The following is an 18,238-nucleotide window of genomic DNA, read 5'->3' as shown; positions in this document are numbered from 1 at the left end:
CATTAGTCGAACATCCCTTTGGCGGATATTAGCTACTCACAAATGGCAGCCTTACAAACTCCAGCTACTGCAGCATCTCAAAGAGGATGACTCAGATCGGCACAGAATCTGCAGAACGGGCAAAACAAAAATTGGAACAGGACGCTCAGTTCACGCAGAAGATTTTGTTCAGTGATGAGGCAAACTTTTATGTGAATGGTGAAGTTAACAAACAAAACCACCGCTATTGGTCTGACACTAACCCACATGGATGGATCCCTCCAAGACTGTTGGAACAACAAAAGTGATGGTTTGGTGTGGTATATGGGGTACAACGATAGTGGGTCCATTCTTTATCAATGGAAACCTCAAGGCCACTGGATATTTGAAATTGCTACATGATGATGTGTTTCCCTCTTTATGCACTGAAGCTGGCACGTTCCCTGAGTTTTTCCAGCAAGATGGTGCACCGCCACATTATGGGTGCCAGGTCTGAGCATTCCTAGATGAAAAGTTTCCTGGAAAGTGGATTGGTCGTCGTGGGCCAGTTGAATGGCCCCCAAGGTCTCCCGATCTGACCCCCTTAGACTTTTATCTTTGGGGTCATCTGAAGGCAATTGTCTATGGTGTGAAGATACGAGATGTGCAGCACCTGAAACTACGGATACTGGATGCCTGTGCTGGCATTTCTCCTGCGGTGTTGCTATCAGTGTGTGATGAGTGGGAGAAGAGGGTTGCATTGACAATCCAACACAATGGGCAGCACATTGAACACATTTTATAAGTGGTCAGAAACTTGTAAATAACTCATGAAAGAATAAAGTTACGTTGAAGCCAAGCACACCATTGTTTTTCTTGTGACATTACCAATAAGTTTGATGTGTCACATGGCCCTCTTCTACGGTGGCCCTGAGAAGCCAAACGGACTGCAACTTCAGAAAACACTTGCAAAAAGAAAAATGCTGCAAAAAGAAAAACACTTGCAAAAATCATTTTCTGATGTGACCGAGGTATTTTAACATGTGCTAGATGATGCTCAGGATGTTTGATGAGGCTGTGGTGGTGCAGCAGATAACAACAGACTAATTAAACTGATCCCCAACGCCAGTAATGCACCAGGTTTCAGAAAGGAGGAAGCTGTCCAAGCGTCAGTCAGTAGATACTGTTTCATATTCTCTTAAAATCATGCTGGACAGCCACAGAAGCGCATTCAGTAAAAAACTCAATCAACATCATGTGATGCATCACAAAATATCACAGGAAATTATTCCCACCTGTGAGTATCAAAGTTTAACTCCTCCTTGTGACATCTGGATTGTTTTCACTTGTAACATTTTGTAAATACTGTTGGGTTTTTTTTAACTTTGAAATATTTCATTTCCATTTGGCCCTATTTTTTTTTATATATGACTTACATTATTTTACAAAAATGTCAGATGATTCAATAAACACAATAATTTCAATAAATTTGGCAACTATATCATGATTTGGGCTTTAAAGGGCTGAGTGTCTGTAATAATACAATTTCTCCTTGGATTAATTAATTATTATGATTCTGATTATCCATACCAAATTTGTTTAATTTTTGTATTTGAAACTTCTAACCTCTGTTTTTGTGGTGGGGATGCTGGGTGTGTGGCTTACAGGTTTTCAACAAAAAAACAACAACACATGATTGTTATTATTATTTGCTTATTTCAGATAGTTTTCCAACTTCTGTTTTGAAAAGCATCAGAAACATGAAACTACCATCAGCATCATTGCCATTATTATAATCATGATATTCTGTCAGGGTGGGAGACAAAGAACAAAAGGGCCCAATCACATCCAGTGAGTGTAGCTAGAGGGTGGAGTCAAAGGATGGAGCGCCCTAAAAAGGAAAATAAATACATGAGGGAGAGAGAAAAGTGGAGTTTTGTACTGGAGAGATAGAAAGAAATGAGAAGACAGAGTGAGTAGGAGGAGGAGGGAAAGACGGAAAAAAGAAATGAAGAAATAAAAAGACAAGAAGAACCACAAGGAAAGGAAAATAAAAACCAAGAATCCTAATAAAAAAGGAAAAGGTTCAAAATAGAAAGAAGAGCTTTTTTTGTTCATCAGTGGAGAATTTAACATCGGCAAAAAAGGTCAGTATGTCTTTTTTTTTTATATAATATAAACATTCTAATAACTTTAAACCATGAAGAAAGAACATCTAAATATTAATTTCACTACATTTTCAAGAAAATATACAGTGTCTATATCAGGGAAAAAATTATATCTCAAATATATAAAAACGATTTCACTCAACAATAATAAAAAAAATCTGATTTGTTAAACAAGAAAGTTGGAAACACACTAAATTAAATGAATTTAAATGAGCATAAAATAGAAATATTTTTTAAAACAGATTGTTTAACATCATTTAAAATTATATTAAGTATATAACAAAATAAAATATATAATAAGTCTGACCATTTCTGAGAAAGAAGGAAAAGAAATTGTACATTAATGATTAATAAGAATATAATAATAATAAAGATATTAATATATAATGCTATATAATATTATATATTATGTTAAAACAGTACTTCATATGAATCTTAATAAGTTGTGATCAAAACCCAGTTATCAAAAAGGAATTTCACTAACTGATTATCATTAATCACACTCACAATTACTCCCAATTGCATTGGTACTTAAAACAGTGGTAAATCATGTCTGCAAAAAAGAAGTCATCAGCACATTTATGATAAATATTCATAAAGTTTTAAATAATCACAGTGACCAGTCAGATAGAGGTTACGTTGTATTTGACCAATCAGAGGCCTGAGCTTATGTTTCTGTTCTGACTGCAGGACCGAGACGTGAGGATGACTCCAGACCCAGAGGAGGTACCGACTCTGTTAATGAGGCAAACACGTTTGTGTTTTATTACAAATATGTCAAAGTGGAAAATGCAAATGTTTAAGTCTCAAATGTGTCGTGCTTCGGCAGTCCATCAGGTGCACTTTATCCTGCTGCAGCTGCGTGTGTTTCAGACCAGGAAGTGTACAGCTCAGGTCATGTGATTGCTGTGGACACGGCTGGGTGGCACATGGTAATACCATGGATACACATTTTATATTACACTGTTACATACACTGTTTGTATTTGAGAGGACAGTAACATTAGCCTTAATGATTATTGATAATAAAAAACTGTCTCCATAATATAGGTGACAGGTTAATGTCCCCGTGATGCAGGTATTCGAACAGATGTGTGTATTGCAAAGTCCTGGAGACTGAAAAAAAATGTTTATATAGGTTTAATAAAATTTGAGTCCCCAAATGGCAATATTTAATTAAACTGTGTTAAATAAATTTCAATAAATAAAACTGTGCTTTTTGATATGTAAAACAGAGGTCATGTGTCTGACGAAGCTAAGTATTGAGTCAGAGTCGGCTTCTTTTTGTAACGTGAAGTCGTGGAAAACAAACTTCTTGACAAAATGTCAGTAGTCATGTTAGCCCTCAGAGTGCAGATGTGTGCTGTCACTATGGTGACATGGAGTCAGGTGTCGCTGTCATCACATCAGTGTGAGCATCTGGAGTAAGCATCTGTACACTCGCACACACAAATGTTGCAGTGTGTAGATGGTAAACACACATCTGTTGCTTTGACAAACAGGTGAGTCGTACCTGTGGCTGGCCTTCAGAGGCATCTTATCACTGTTGACCTTTTTGTATATTTTTTAATCACCAGATTATCACTGATGTAACTCATTTTTCATTTGTATAAATACAAAACTTGGAAACTGTATTTGCCCCTTCAGCACTGGAGAAGCTCCAGGCCCAGCCTCCCTCCAGCTGTGGTCCAGTGGAGGTGGCTCTTCCTGGGGTGGTGTTCGACCTGAGCTCCCTGGTCTTGTACGGAGCTCAGGCCATTCCTGTTCGTCTCAAGATATTGCTGGACCGCCTCTACAGCATCCTGACCCCAGAGCAGGTAAGTAAGTGCACCTCTGTGATTGGTAGTAATGCAGAGAAGCCGTTTGAATTTGCTTTTTCTCTTTTCCAGGTCGGACACATACTTCACACTTTGGGCTGGAATTTGGGGGATTATGTTAGAGGCTACATGCTGCAGGTAAACTACTCACAGTAGTGACTGAGTGAATATGAACATCTAATGTCTGACATTAAAATAACCTGTACTTTGTGATACCATATGAAGAAGTAACAGCTAAAACGAATATATGATTAACATTAAATAATTACAAATTAATTGTAAACCAGCAAGCATGAGTATATTCTTTACCTTTTGGTTTTTAAGTTAAGGATTCTCAAAATTGAGTTTGTAGTTTGGGGGCATTCAAAAAGCACCAATTAGATGTAAGCATTTACTAAACCCAGGTAAGAAGAAGTACACACCTTTCACCAGATCCCAGAGGAAAAATCAAACAAGAATTGCTTTTATAACTGTGGCTCGGATTAAAAGGTGGATGATATTTAGAAACTAATGAGAAAACTAAAACTTGAATTTCTGTTTTTAAAACTGCTCCTGCTTCTGTTTTAGCAGATTTGGACTAGTTCTTCACTATTCACACGTAATGTACACTCATTCTGCTGAAGTTATAAAACAACTGTTGCATGTCGATTTTAAATTGTCCTCAGATGAAGAAGTGCTGAAATGTGTAAAAAGTATGAATGTCAGTGTAAATATGACTTGAGCCTAAAATACTTTGAGTAGTCAGTAAGACTAGAAAACAACTGTTTAAAAATAAGTCCATCCAGCTAAGCAAGCTTTTTGACTTTTCGTGCCAGTAGGAACCTCTCCTCACGTGCTCTCAAAGCATCACTTTAGATTTACAGTAATTAACTGATTAAAAGCAGTGCATGATGGACGTTTTCCAACAACCAAACTTAAAAGAGCTTTCGTCCTCTGCAGTTTCCCAGTGGAAAAGTTTTGGACCGCTGGTTTATGGTGACTCCAGAAGAAGAAGTGCTCATCTTCAAACAGTTCCTTCGCTTTGGAGAGACGCGACCCATAGTCGAGTTGATGCTTCAGACTGCAGACGGTGCTGAAATCCTCTCTGATCCTGAGCTGAAACCCACACACAGCAGCTGCCAGTCAAGCACGAAAGAAGGAACGATGATGATGTTAAGGAGTTCAAGAGGAGATTCACGACTGGTGACCAGTGTCTGTCATTTAGAAAAAAGCAGTCCTGCTGACCACAACAATAATGTCCGCCATTTTGAAAAGTTTGCTGGTGGACTTTCTTTTCTGCTGCCATTCCATTTTCCAAGCTCGGCCTTCCACTGTTTGGTTTCTCCCACTAAGGTAATCAAATGATATTAAGTTTTTTAAATACTCGAAACCTCTTACATTAAAGTTCCTCCAGATTTAGGCTTCTTACATTTACAATTACCATCTTTTTTTCTATCAGGAGCTTATTCCTCCCAGTAAGCTGACACAGTTTCTACGAAAGTCCCATTGCAGCAAATTGGTTGAGAAGCACAAGCCAGAAGGAGGAAGAACAGACCAAGAGACTGATCCAATCTTACCTCAGTGTATAGGAGAACTGGCCGTAAAAGTCAAAGCAGACCCCGATAAGCCAAGCCCGCCTCGCTCGCTGTGGTATCCCTCCTTCCACAGTGAGCAGGACTATGACCTTCAGAGGGGAACAGCCAAACACGAGAGTGACTTTTCCCTTTCTCCTACCTTAAACCCATCGACAATCATTTCTTCCTCTTCAGTCTTTTCACCCATCTCCCCCTCTCCGTCCTCACCTTTGAAGATTTCCCAAAACGTGCCAGGCTCCCATTCTTCTTCTCTACATCCTCTCCCTTCCTTCTCCTCATCTTTCCTTTGTCCTCTTCCCACTGCCTCACTTTCTTCCTCCCTGCATCCTCCCCCCTCCTCATCTACCACCCTCCATCCACTCCCCTCCACCCTCTGCTCTGTCCCTTCATCTGCTGCAGGAGGTCGGAAAGGGAGGGTCTGCTGTGGCGTTTGCGGGAAAAGCTTCTATGACAAAGGTATGGATCCTCAGGCCTTTGTGAGTGTGTGTGTGCAATAATAGAGTCTGAAAGAAAAAAAATATATATATATGTATATATATACTATAAATTATCCTATAGTATAAATATAGGACTTAATTTTTGTGTTGCACTTTTATATGTGCTGTATATCAAGTGTCTTGTGCAAAATGAGAGACCAGAATGTGTAATGTATACCTCAGTATCACTATACTGATAACAAAATTTACTTGGACAAAGTTAAAAACATCAGATGGATATTGTGTAACTAAGTTACAGCTAGCTGGCTAACCGCCTAATCTATGCTGTTACTATAGAAAGTAAATGTTAGTTATGCATCCTTAAATGGTTTACTGACAGCTTAAACAAGACTAACATTAAACATGATAGTATTACGTATAACATCCATCCCACCATTTTCTTCTGCTTATCCAATTCAGAGTCGCGGGTTGGGCTGGAGCCTATCCCAGCTCTCTTAGGGCGAGAGGCAGGGCACACCCTTGGCAGGTCACCAGTCTGTCACAGGACAAACCCAGAGAGACAGGCAACCATTCCCCTAACCCTAACCCTCTTTGGACAATTCAGAATCGCTAATTAACCTAACCCCGCTAACTGCAGCATGGTGGTGTGGTGGTTGGCACTGTTATCTCCAAGCAAGAAGGTCCTTGGTTTGAATCCACCATCTGGTTGGGGCCTCATTTTGTAAAGTTTGCATGTTCTACTCATGTCTGTGAGGGTTATGTACAAGTACTGCTACAGACATGCAGTTAGTTATAAATTTGGATAACAAAGTATTTTTTGGAGTACCACAGGGTTCTGTTTTGGGTCCTATATAGTTTATCTTGTTTTCTTGTGGTTCCCCTTACTCCAATTGAATATTCTCTATTTCCTTACTCTATCTTTAGACTCTATCCCTTACTTCATGGTATACTTAGAGAGTCTTTTTTCTGCCAGTAAAGCAGCCTATAAAAATGACCTGTGTCTGTCCGATGGAGATCCAGAAGATTTAATTCAAGGTCTACTACTCTTGTCTATTAATGATCTCATTTTTGAATCATACACCAGCATTAATGAAAAGAAACTTTGAATTTAATTTAATACCATTTAATTTTCAGCCCTGAAAAGTTTTTATTTGTAGCTCGGTAGCAACCTAATAAAAATCCCATTTTAATTTGTGCAGGAACACTGAAGATCCACTACAACGCTGTCCATCTGAAGATCAAACATCGCTGTACAGTGGCAGGCTGCACCATGGTCTTCAGCTCGCTGCGTAGTCGAAACCGACACAGCGCCAACCCAAACCCAAGACTTCACACGAGCAGCAGCAGAGACACCTACAGCAGCTTACACTCTGACCACACAAGCGTTCACACTGATACACAGATACATGGCTCTAAACAGGCTCGCAAAAGCACACAAGACAGTCACATGTATGTGTATAGGAAAAAGGGAAATGCCAACACATTTTGGAAACATACTAAGGATTCACAGGCACATGTGCACATTGTGGGGAGTGGCTTAAATGGTCACAAAAACCTCCAACATTGCTTTCTCCAGAGCATGCCACATCACTCTGACTCAACTCCTGTTTCTTCCCCTCTTCAGCACCAGAACCAACACACCAATCCCACCTTTGCCCTAAATAACCCCCAGGTCTTGCCTCCGCTTCCACCCCACCTCCATTCAGTTCATACTGCTTCTTCGCTAGGTTCCCCTCCCTCTCTGATCCCTGTAGTCAGTTCTGCAACAGACAAAATCAAACACCCCCTTCTGACTAACCATTCTTCCAGCACCACCCCAATTTCCCAAGAAAGTTGTGACACTCCGAGAGCATCCCATTACTACGAAGGAAATCAGTGGCAGCCGGAGTCAATTGACCCCGTGCCAAAGAAGAAGCCCAGGAAGTCAAGCATGCCAGTGAAAATAGAAAGAGAGATGGTGGAGCGGAGGAGACACGAGAATGAAGAGGAGTACTGAAGAGCCACAGAGTTGCTGTTCAAAGTTTATATTCAGAAGTAAACTTTTTGTGAAAGAACAAATACAGAAAAAACAATTGCAGCATGATAACAATGGAATTTCTTATCTCTGAGTTATTGTACAGGCCTCAGAGAGACTTACAGAATAGATTCTTCTGCAGAGTTTGAACAAGTATGAAGAAGAATCAGAGAGGCTAATAAAGAATAATTTCTCAGTAACATGACTAAAAATTTTAATAATTTTATAATATGATTAAAAATATTGAAAACAGAATGCTCGTGTTTCACTATAATTTTATGGTATATATCTCAATTTAACCCAATATGTGATTTCAGTATAGTGTAGTACAGAGTAAATACCAATATAGTTCAATTGACCACATAAGTACATTTAGAGTACTTTAGAGTCCATGTATCCGAATCATCTCCAGAATAAAGATGACAGATGAAGGCAAGTGAGAACCACAGAGACACAATAGAATCATTAATAAGAAATATGAAATCTGACAGAACATGAGGTCTGCTTCAGAAGTGATGCTCTGTGGTGAGTGAAACCTGATGAACATGTGGTGTCTGTGGGTCACCTGTGGGTACGTGTCATTATAAAGACACTGTGAGGACAGCGAAAATTAAGTATCCCACCTGTTCAGGTGAATATGTGGATGAAATAGGAGGTGAAATCAGAGTGAAGCTCCTCACCTGTGACAGTGATCCAGCTGGATGGAGACTCTCCATGACCGCTGATGTCACACTTGTAGAGGCCTTCATCAGACCTGGAAACATGCTGGATGGTCATGTGACCTGTAGGCTGCTTCCTGATGAGGGAGCCATCTTTATAGAAAGCAGCTGGGAGGTTGGAGGGAGTGGTCTTTGTTTTACAGAGCAGAGTGACGTCATCTCCCTCCATCACAGGGAGGACAGGACTCTGCAGGATCACTGATCCACCTCAACACAGAGACAAACTACAGCATTTCATCCATTTACACACAGCTTCATCAACACTAACTCCACACACTCAGCTTACCAGTGACTGTCAGGTTAACCATGTTACTGATGGGACCCTCTCTGGACTCACACCAGTAAACTCCACTGTCCAATGGGTCGATGTAGCTAATGTTACAGGACGAACCAGCTGGTTTTCCCCACCCATCTCTCTGTCGTTTGCTTGTGTTTCTCCTCAGAGTCCATCCAGCAGAGCTGTCGTCCTCCTCACAGCTCAGAGACACAAAGTCTCCTTTTAAAGAACTGAGAGCTGCTGGGACTCACAGTCAGACGAGCTGTGAGGGTTAAAATGATACAACAGTGATCTTTTATATTTGTGCCCACATTAAAAGCCACCAGAGTATAACAGGGAGGAGACCTGCAAACACAAAATCAAACCAAGCCTGAGGCTACGTCCAAACATACATGGGTATTTTTGAAAGCGCAGTTTTTCCTACCTTTCATCCACACTTAAACAGCGTTTTTGATCACTAAAAACTGCTTTTTAAAAACTCAGTTTTTGCGTTTACATGTGGACAAGGAAAATGGGGATTTAGTCATGCAACATCAAAGGTGTGCGCCTTTTTTTACTATCCCAGTCTAAGACACGTCATTGTTTACATGAGATGAATTTCTACAAAGGCACTTCAAAAGTAACACAAAATTAGCTGCCTTTCCAGAAAAATACAAAAACTATTCCGGAGTACTTAAGAACCCTGTTTACTCTTTACCTCCCATGCTTCTAGACTTCTAATTGGCCAACATTTCTACACGGCTAAATGACAGCATTTGACTGGGTTTTTAGCATTTACATGTGGACGAAGACATCTTTGCACATGTGTATGGGATTTTTTTTTTTCATAAATACCTCTATACATGTGGATGTAGCCTGAGTTTAGCAGACACAATCAGGGAGTTTCAGACTGAGTAAAGGAGGTTACTGACCTTAGTTTTTGTTGCAGCTCAGCAGTGAGATCAGAATTAAAGAGAAACAAGACTCGTTTAGGGTTTGTGGTGTTTAATGAAGTGATCAGAGAGCAGAGCAGACGCAACATGTCTGTTTGCTGATTATAAGAATCGGAGCAGAAAGGAGGAAGATTGTTCAGCTGAAACATGTACAGAAGATTCATCTTACAGACAAACATCACTAAAAACAAACTACAGACTGTTTTTTTGAGGGTTTTTTGTTAGATTTCCTCAGCTGAATCTTCACACAGACTGAACTTACAGAGCAGCAAAAGCAGAGATGTTTCCTCCATGTGAACGTAAAGTTGATGCTTCATCAGAAAGATGGAGGAGTTTCTTTGAAGGTGTCAAATCTTAAATATAAAGACTGTTACTGTTACTGACAGCAGGTCAGCTGAGAGGAAGAGAGCTGGAGGTGGTGGAGGTGCTGGGGTGTCTGAGCTTCTGTTACATGATGTGGCTAAATGATGTCATTTAGCCACAAAGTTTATTTCTAACATGTTGTTAGAAATAAACTTTGTGGTTAAATGACATCAAACTACACCCACTGAGATGATGTGATGGCTTCACTGTACCTAAATCATTAACAACACAGCTGTGGGTTTGGTTCTTTCTGAGTTTTTTGCAGGTCAGCAAACAACTGGACACAACACCAGACTGAAAGTTTAATGCACCAAGATTAATTTTACCGTAAATGAGCCAATAACTGAAAATGATATGCAATGCACTTCAAACCCTCTGCTGCAGCAGGATGGAGAGCTGCAAACAAAAGATAAACTGATATCAGAACAGCCCATGAGCCAGAACGTTCTGTAGCCAATCATCTCATCAAGAAGGCGAGGGAAACAGGAAACTCTAAAATAAAACAGGATGTAACACTCATCGTCATGAAGGTGATGGCACTCATAAATGTCAGACAGAGCATCAACAACAATAGTGCTGTAGTTTCTGTGGGTCTGTGAGAACTTTCTGGAGAAATAACAGGGTGGTCGATACCTGCCGCTACTGGAAGCAACCTCCATCTTGGTGTTACCCATGCCAAAACCATGACAGAGTGTTGATGGGAGCTATCTTCAGCAAAAAAAAGGCATATGTCAGAGGTTTCCTGTGTAACCCTCAAGGAACGCCACCTCTTTCACATGGCAAGCTGAACCTACCCTGCCAGTGAAATCCTTCACAAAAGAAAGAGGAAGGTAATCAGACGTAGTGACTTTTGTCTTTGCTGAATCAAAGTGTTGAGTCAGCTTTTGTTAATTAAATAAAATAAAATAAACTGCTCTGAAGGCGCTGCTGGTGTGGGGCTACTCCCTCTCCGACGCAGAGCGGCCGAGAAACTCGTCTCTCTCTCGGACCTGGGTGATAGTACTGCTCTGTACTAGGAAAGGCTGCTCTTCATAGAGGACTCACGCTCGGGGAGATGTTTTCTGGTTGATTCCGGCTCCCAGAAGAGCCTCGGGAACTCGTCTTTGCATAATTCCACAATAGTATATTGTTTAATCTTAAAGAAATTGGAGATTAACTGCGTACCACCAGAGAGAGCCCAAGTACCACTAGTAGTACGTGTACCACAGTTGGAGAATCACTGATCTAACAGACTCTGATTTGTTCGTGTAAATGGAGAGTCCTCTTCACATACTAAAGTTAATTAGTTCCACTCATAGTTCCACAGGGTGCAGTGCCAGGACCAGTTCTGTTTACATTATACATGCTTCCCTATTCACACACCAATTAGTTAAGCTGCAGGAATTTCTTAAAGACACAAAGACCTGGATGGCCGCTAACTTTCTGCTCCTTAATTCAGATAAAACTGAGGTTATTGTACTCGTAGGAGTTCTTTCTTCCATTTGCGCAACATCTCTAAAATTAGAAATATCCCGTCCCAGAGTGATGCAGAAAAACTAGTTCATGCATTTATTATGCTGTCCAAGATAAAGACAATGTTGGATAACACCTCCCACCCACTCCATGACATGCTGGTCAGTCACAGGAGCTCGTTCAGTGAAAGACTGAGATTACCGAAAAGCACCACTGAACGACACAGGAAATCATTCCTGCCTGTGGCCATCTCCCTGTACAACTCCTCCATCTAACACACTGTTTACTGCAACAGCTACACCCTTTTTGCACATGTTCTTCCTCTTTCAGCTATTTATTAATAAGTGACCTTTACGTGTATATATATGCCTGTATATAGTGTGCTATTCTTAGTTTGTGTATTGTCTGTCTTTGTTAATGTTTTTTTTATAATGGAGCACTGTAACGAAAAAGAATTTCCCCTACACAGCAAAATCTCCAGTGTTAATTTAACACTGGAGATTTTGCTGTGTAGGGATCAATAAAGTATTCTGATTCTCATTATTACTTCCAGGCTGGACTACTGTAATTCATTATTATCAGGATGTCCTAAAAACTCACTGAAAAGCCTTCAGCTAATCCAAAATGCTGCAACAAGATTACTGCAGGCCTACTTGTTGTTCCTAGAGTATTTAAAAGTAGAATGGGAGGGAGAGCCTTCAGTTTTCAGGCCCCTCTTCTGTGGAACCAGCTTCCAGTTTGGATTCGGGAGACAGACACTATCTCTACTTTCAAGATTAGGCTTAAAACTTTCCTCTTTGCTAAAGTATATAGTTAGGGCTGGACCAGGTGACCCTGAATCCTCCCTTAGTTATGCTGCAATAGACGTAGGCTGCCGGGGGATTCCCATGATGCATTGAGTATTTCCTTTCCAGTCACCACTCACTATGTATTAACAGACCTCTCTGCATTGAGTGATGCTTGTTATTAATCTCTTCCACAGCATGTCTTTATCCTGTCTCTCTTCTCTCACCCCAGCCGGTCACAGCAGAGGTCGCCCCTCCCTGAGCCTGGTTCTGCCGGAGGTTTCTTCCTAATGCGTTTTTTCTTCCTACTGTTGCCAAAGTGCTTGTTCATAGGGGATCATATGATTGTTGGGTTTTTCTCTGTATGTCTTATTGTAGGGTCTACCTTACAAAGCGCCTTAAGGCGACTGTCGTTGTGATTTGGCGCTGTATAAATAAAAGTGAATTCAATTCAATTGAATACTAATCAGAATGTCCGTAGTTTGATTCCCGATTACTTGAGTCTGCATGTTGGAGTATCCATGGGGAAGGTGGCTGAACCTTGAGAGTGAGTGTGTGTGAATGCTAGACAAAGCGCTTAGGTAGAGAATAAAGTACAGTATGAACGTGTGTGTGTGTGTGATTGGTGAATGTTTGGAGAGCGCAATTTGACATGAAAAGTGTTTGAAAGGTGCCAGTCCAGTGACCAACCCGAAAGATGAGATATACAGGTGAATCTCATCGACCCCAGAAACCTGGTGACTAGAGAATTTTTACCTGTACAGGTGAACAAAAGCTACCGCTAACATCCTTTACAGAAGGGTCTGTCAGTGAGGTTTATTAGTCTTGATGGAAATTTTAGGATTAGGAATAGGATTTTAATATAGGAGTCTAAGGAAACGAAAGCACGTTCAAAACCACTACCTTAGTGATTGTCAGTGAAAGCATCCCACAGCTACAGATGCTGGGTCAGCTGTAATTTATTATCCATTGTGCTTTATTTTCTGGTTCAGTTTTCTCACCTACGACTTTTTTTTATTACTTTAAAACTCATTTTCTACAAACAAACAAAGAAACCTTTTCATGATGATCACTACAAAGGAAACCACAATACTGACATCCTATCAAAGAGGAAGAGGAAGAGGAAGAGGAGGAGAGGGAGGCGGGTTTTACTTTATATGACTGTGAGCTGATGTCAGTGTTGGTCTGATGTCACTGAGCAGCAGGATGGAGGAAACGTCTCTGCTGTGTCTGCTCTGTAAGCTCACTCTGTGTTTTTCATGCCTCTGCTGTCTTGTTGAATGTGAAACTCTGAACTAACCTGAGTTTAATTTCTCTTTAGTTCTGATCTCACTGCTGAGCTGCACCACAAACCAAGGTCAGTAACCTTCTTCTGTCACACTGTAAATCTGGCAGACTTAGCAAAATGTGAAATAGTTTTTAAAAAATAACCTTTTTGTCTGTTTTCATGGATATGAATTCTCCATTTTCTTTTCATTAGCAAGTCTGCATAAACATTTTGGCTGTTTAAAGATGAAAGTATTTTTTGACTCACTTGAAGAGATTATTAAAGTTGTCACCATACACAGGCAACTACAATGGGATGCAAAAGTTTGGGCAACCTTGCTAATAGTCATTATTTTCCTGTATAAATCATTGGTTGTTAGAATAAAAAATGCAAGAGTGATTTGGCAAGGATGGAAGGGACATGTCCCCACCAATATCCAGCGATTATTGAATTGTCCCCACCAATAATTTGATCTCTTTGAGTAAAGAAAAACAAAATTGATAGAAAGAAAAAAACTATCTGTCAACGCCTCATTCGCCTGAGCTTGAAGGGTAGACCCCCCGCAGGGGCGAGAGGGGAATTTATATGTTTAAAAAAAACCTAACCTAAATGACAGCAACATCAAGTTTTCTTTCTTTCTTTCTTTTTAAAGAACGGTCGTACTAGAACATGGGCCGGCCGCTCTCAGAGCGATTCGATATATGACTACATGCTCATCCAACTGAGCTAAACCTACACCCGTCTTTCTTTCTTTCTTTCTTTCTTTCTTTCTTTCTTTCTTTCTTTCTTTCTTTCTTTCTTTCTTTAGGAAGAATGTTTCATGTGTAGCACATATGTTGTTTAGATACCCCACCCTTGAATCAAAGAAAACAAAGCTCTGAAAAGTAGAAACATTTAAAACCCAACTATCTTTTCTAAACTGAACAGTTTCATCTTTCACTGTTTCAAAATGGGCAAATTTGAAACACTTGGGGAGATTCTTAAAGCTGTGAATACAGACAACCAGTTACTTTCAGGACCATATGTCACAGCAGAGGAGACAACTGGCAACTGTCTCATGATCAAAAAACATAGACAATAAATATCCTGCTCTCTCTATCACAGCTCGTCTGACTGTGAGTCCCAGCAGCTCTCAGTTCTTTGAAGGAGACTTTGTGTCTCTGAGCTGTGAGGAGGACGACAGCTCTGCTGGATGGACTCTGAGGAGAAACCCAAAGACACGACAGAGGACTCAGTGTGGAGATGAGTGGGGAAAACCAGCTGGTAACATCAGCTACATCGACCCATTGGACAGTGGAGTTTACTGGTGTGAGTCCAGAGAGGGTCCCATCAGTAACATGGTTAACCTGACAGTCACTGGTAAGCTGAGTGTGTGGAGTTAGTGTTGATGAAGCTGTGTGTAAATGGATGAAATGCTGTAGTTTGTCTCTGTGTTGAGGTGGATCAGTGATCCTGCAGAGTCCTGTCCTCCCTGTGATGGAGGGAGATGACGTCACTCTGCTCTGTAAAACAAAGACCACTCCCTCCAACCTCCCAGCTGCTTTCTATAAAGATGGCTCCCTCATCAGGAAGCAGCCTACAGGTCACATGACCATCCAGCATGTTTCCAGGTCTGATGAAGGCCTCTACAAGTGTGACATCAGCGGTCATGGAGAGTCTCCATCCAGCTGGATCACTGTCACAGGTGAGGAGCTTCACTCTGATTTCACCTCTTACTTCATCCACATATTCACCTGAACAGGTGGGATTCTCTCTGCAGACAAACATACAACCACACCTCCACCTACCACCTCAGCACTACCCCCTGACTACAGCTCCCTCCAGCTTGCGTTCAGAGTGCTCCTCCACCTGGTGGTGTTCTTTCCATACTTCATGTACACTCTTCTCATGATATCTTTATATCAACTCAGAGCCAAAGGTAACACTCTGAATCACTCACTGAACAATCAATATGGTGATGATTAACTCATCTCTCTGTCTGAACTCCTCATAAGTTAACAGCAGATACATTTTAAAACTTATCTTTCAGGAAATGAACCTCATGCATCAGTGGAAAAGATGCAACCCAGTCAGGCTGAGCAGGGATTAGATGCCCACTATGATGATGTCACTACAGAGCATCACTTCTGACCTGAAATTAAGCAGAGACCTGCAGTCTCATATTGCATTCAGGTCCTGTTGCTGTTCCTGTAAATTTCCACACTGGAAACAAATTAACCCTTGTAATAATACCTCAAACAAAGCAGCAACATATGTGATGTGCATGACCAGCTATGCACTCTCACTGTGTCATAATATCCTTGAGTATTTGACATCCACAGGAGAAACTCAGACAGAGCCCAGGCTGAGTTACTACACGTTACACCATCAAAGAGACGAGAGTTTCTTTAGATCCAACGATCAAAGATCAACAACTATATTAATTAAAAATGAAATCATGGATGAAAATACATTTAAAACACAAGAAATGAAAAAATAATAATTATTACAATATTACAGTACTCTCTGGTCGTTTGCACTCTCAACACTTTCTCGATCCTTTCACATTAAAGGCCTTTTGTTTAAGAATACAAACAAAAAATCTTTGTTAAATTCTGTCTGTTGTTAAATGTTTCTAACAGTTAGTAGCAGCAGGTTTGCCTGCCTGCACTTTATAGAAAGAACCTGCAGGATGCATAGAAGCTCTTTACTGACATCTGGTGGCTCAAAACAACAACTGTTTGAATTCTAAATTATATTTAATTTATTTTTTTAATATAACTATATTTGTGTACAAAGCTCTGTAGCCAGTTGTGTGATGGAAAGTTTCTGCTCTTCTCTGTGTCAGGCTAACCTGGCTGAATGAAAGGCTCCACAGTGTCACGCTCTGCCTCCATATAATCTTTCAGTACTAAATATTCCCACATGTACAGCTCTGCTTTTCTCACCATGATAAATAACTTGTGTCTATAAATGATTTGGTGCTTGTTGTTCTTGTTGGTCAGATGTGATGCAGACTGCAGTACTCTGTACTGTCGTTTGTCTCTTTGCAAAACAGATTAAACCTCACAAAGACGACCTGTTCTTGTGTGATTCAATTTATTTCATATTTCCATAACAGTTAGTGGTAGTTCAGACACACAATTGTTTATGCTTTTTGTTTCACAGAATGTTTGATGGTAAAGAGGTTCTTATTTTAAAAAAAAATACAATTCTAGATGGTTTCTGTTATATACGAACCATTCTAAAACATGGACATCAAAAGCTGATTAAAGAGGGGTTTTATTGTATTTATTAGATTTGTTATGATTAGTGATTTATAATTTTTTTTATTATTATTATTGTTATTATTATTTAACACAATTTAAATATAAAATAAATAAAAAAATAACTTTAAAAAAACAGTTAAGCACTGTTGCCTCACAAGAAGAAGCTCCTGGGTTTGACACCACCATCTGTGGATGTGGTGTGCTCCAACTTCGAAAGTCCAAACACATGCACTTAGTGTGTTCAATTAATTAGTGATTCCTAATTGTTCATAGTTGTGAATGGATGTAAAACTTTAGGTAAAACCTAATATTAGAGTGAACACTGTAATTTGACAGTCGTTCTCCAGTATAATGAAAATTATTAAAAAGTTTGCCAGAACTTGAGACGGTCAGAACCTGACTGCAGGTTGGATGTTTTCTGTTATCCTCAACGCTAAGGTGACTGAAGATCAGCAGCAGGGCTTTTAATCTGCTGTTCACTTGCAACTGGTATTAAGATTTTTTTTTCTTTTAGAGCTTTTAGATCACAGTGATACCAATGAGGTAACTCTCAGCTGACTGTGACCAGGGACATTCTTGCCCATATCACCTTCACTCGAGTCCCACTGACATATACTTCAGCTCACCCATAAAGTGGTGGGCCACGTAAAATCACAGAGCGGGTCGGCAGACGCTGAGGCACATAGTGTGCAGAGGCCAGCAGCTTTCTGCAGAGTAAGTCACTACGGACCTCCAAACTTCACGTGGCATTCAGATTAGCTTAGAGAGTGTCATGGAATGGATTTCCACAGAAACAGCAGCATCCAAGCATTATATCAGCAAACACAATGCAACATGTCATACGCAGTTGTGTACAGCATGCCACCACTGGACTCTAGAGCACTGACATAAGACATTTTGGATAATTTAATGTTCCTAACTTTGCGGCAACAGTTTGGGGATGGCCCCTTCCTGTTCCAACATGACTGACAGGTCCATAAAGGCCTGCACAGAGTCCTGATCGAAACCTGACAAAACACCTTCAGGATGAATTAGAGCAGAGACTGCTCTAATTATTTTTAGATTTTGTGTTCATTTTTAATCTGTGTAAGCATCGAATTAAGTCTGTTAATAAAGCTTGATTGATTTATTAGTTCTAAACCTTGTGGAAAGCCTTCCACAAGGTTTAGAACGATATAGTAGTGCATTTAATTTCTGGCACACTTTGCATTTGCAAAGCAACTGTTGA

At 40.2% G+C, this 18,238-nt stretch overlaps 2 protein-coding genes and 1 pseudogene across 3 annotated transcripts; 2 read left to right on the top strand and 1 right to left on the bottom strand.

The window, feature by feature from the left end:
• The first annotated feature begins 2,831 nt into the window (after positions 1-2,831).
• Positions 2,832-7,949, top strand: LOC146673614 (zinc finger protein basonuclin-2). Its single transcript, XM_085400977.1, has 8 exons — positions 2,832-2,852; positions 2,956-3,058; positions 3,773-3,942; positions 4,015-4,080; positions 4,882-5,124; positions 5,381-5,972; positions 7,153-7,337; positions 7,578-7,949. The coding sequence occupies exons 1-8, from the start codon at positions 2,832-2,834 to the stop codon at positions 7,947-7,949; spliced, it is 1,752 nt and encodes a 583-aa protein (XP_085257103.1).
• A 645-nt stretch (positions 7,950-8,594) lies between these two features.
• LOC146673613 (Fc receptor-like protein 5) lies at positions 8,595-9,667 on the bottom strand (annotated as a pseudogene).
• Positions 9,668-13,683: 4,016 nt separating this feature from the next.
• LOC146673612 (Fc receptor-like protein 4) lies at positions 13,684-16,805 on the top strand. 2 transcript variants are annotated; one of them, XM_085390732.1, is made up of 6 exons: positions 13,684-13,732; positions 13,817-13,852; positions 14,867-15,121; positions 15,201-15,446; positions 15,522-15,680; positions 15,792-16,805. In XM_085390732.1, exons 1-6 carry the CDS (start codon positions 13,684-13,686, stop codon positions 15,890-15,892), a joined length of 846 nt encoding a protein of 281 aa, XP_085246858.1. In that variant the 3' UTR covers positions 15,893-16,805. The 2 variants fall into 2 exon arrangements, with proteins under 2 accessions (XP_085246858.1, XP_085246861.1); XM_085390735.1 differs by having other exon boundaries at positions 13,691-13,732; positions 16,590-16,805.
• Positions 16,806-18,238: the final 1,433 nt, after the last annotated feature.

The sequence above is a fragment of the Rhamphochromis longiceps genome, linkage group LG3 (genome assembly GCF_057381845.1).
Source record: "Rhamphochromis longiceps isolate RC_006_pf linkage group LG3, R_longiceps_female_GT1.1, whole genome shotgun sequence".
Taxonomy (NCBI): Eukaryota; Metazoa; Chordata; class Actinopteri; order Cichliformes; family Cichlidae; genus Rhamphochromis; species Rhamphochromis longiceps.
Note: the sequence above shows the minus strand (reverse complement) of the source record. Positions and strands in the feature narration are given on the sequence as shown.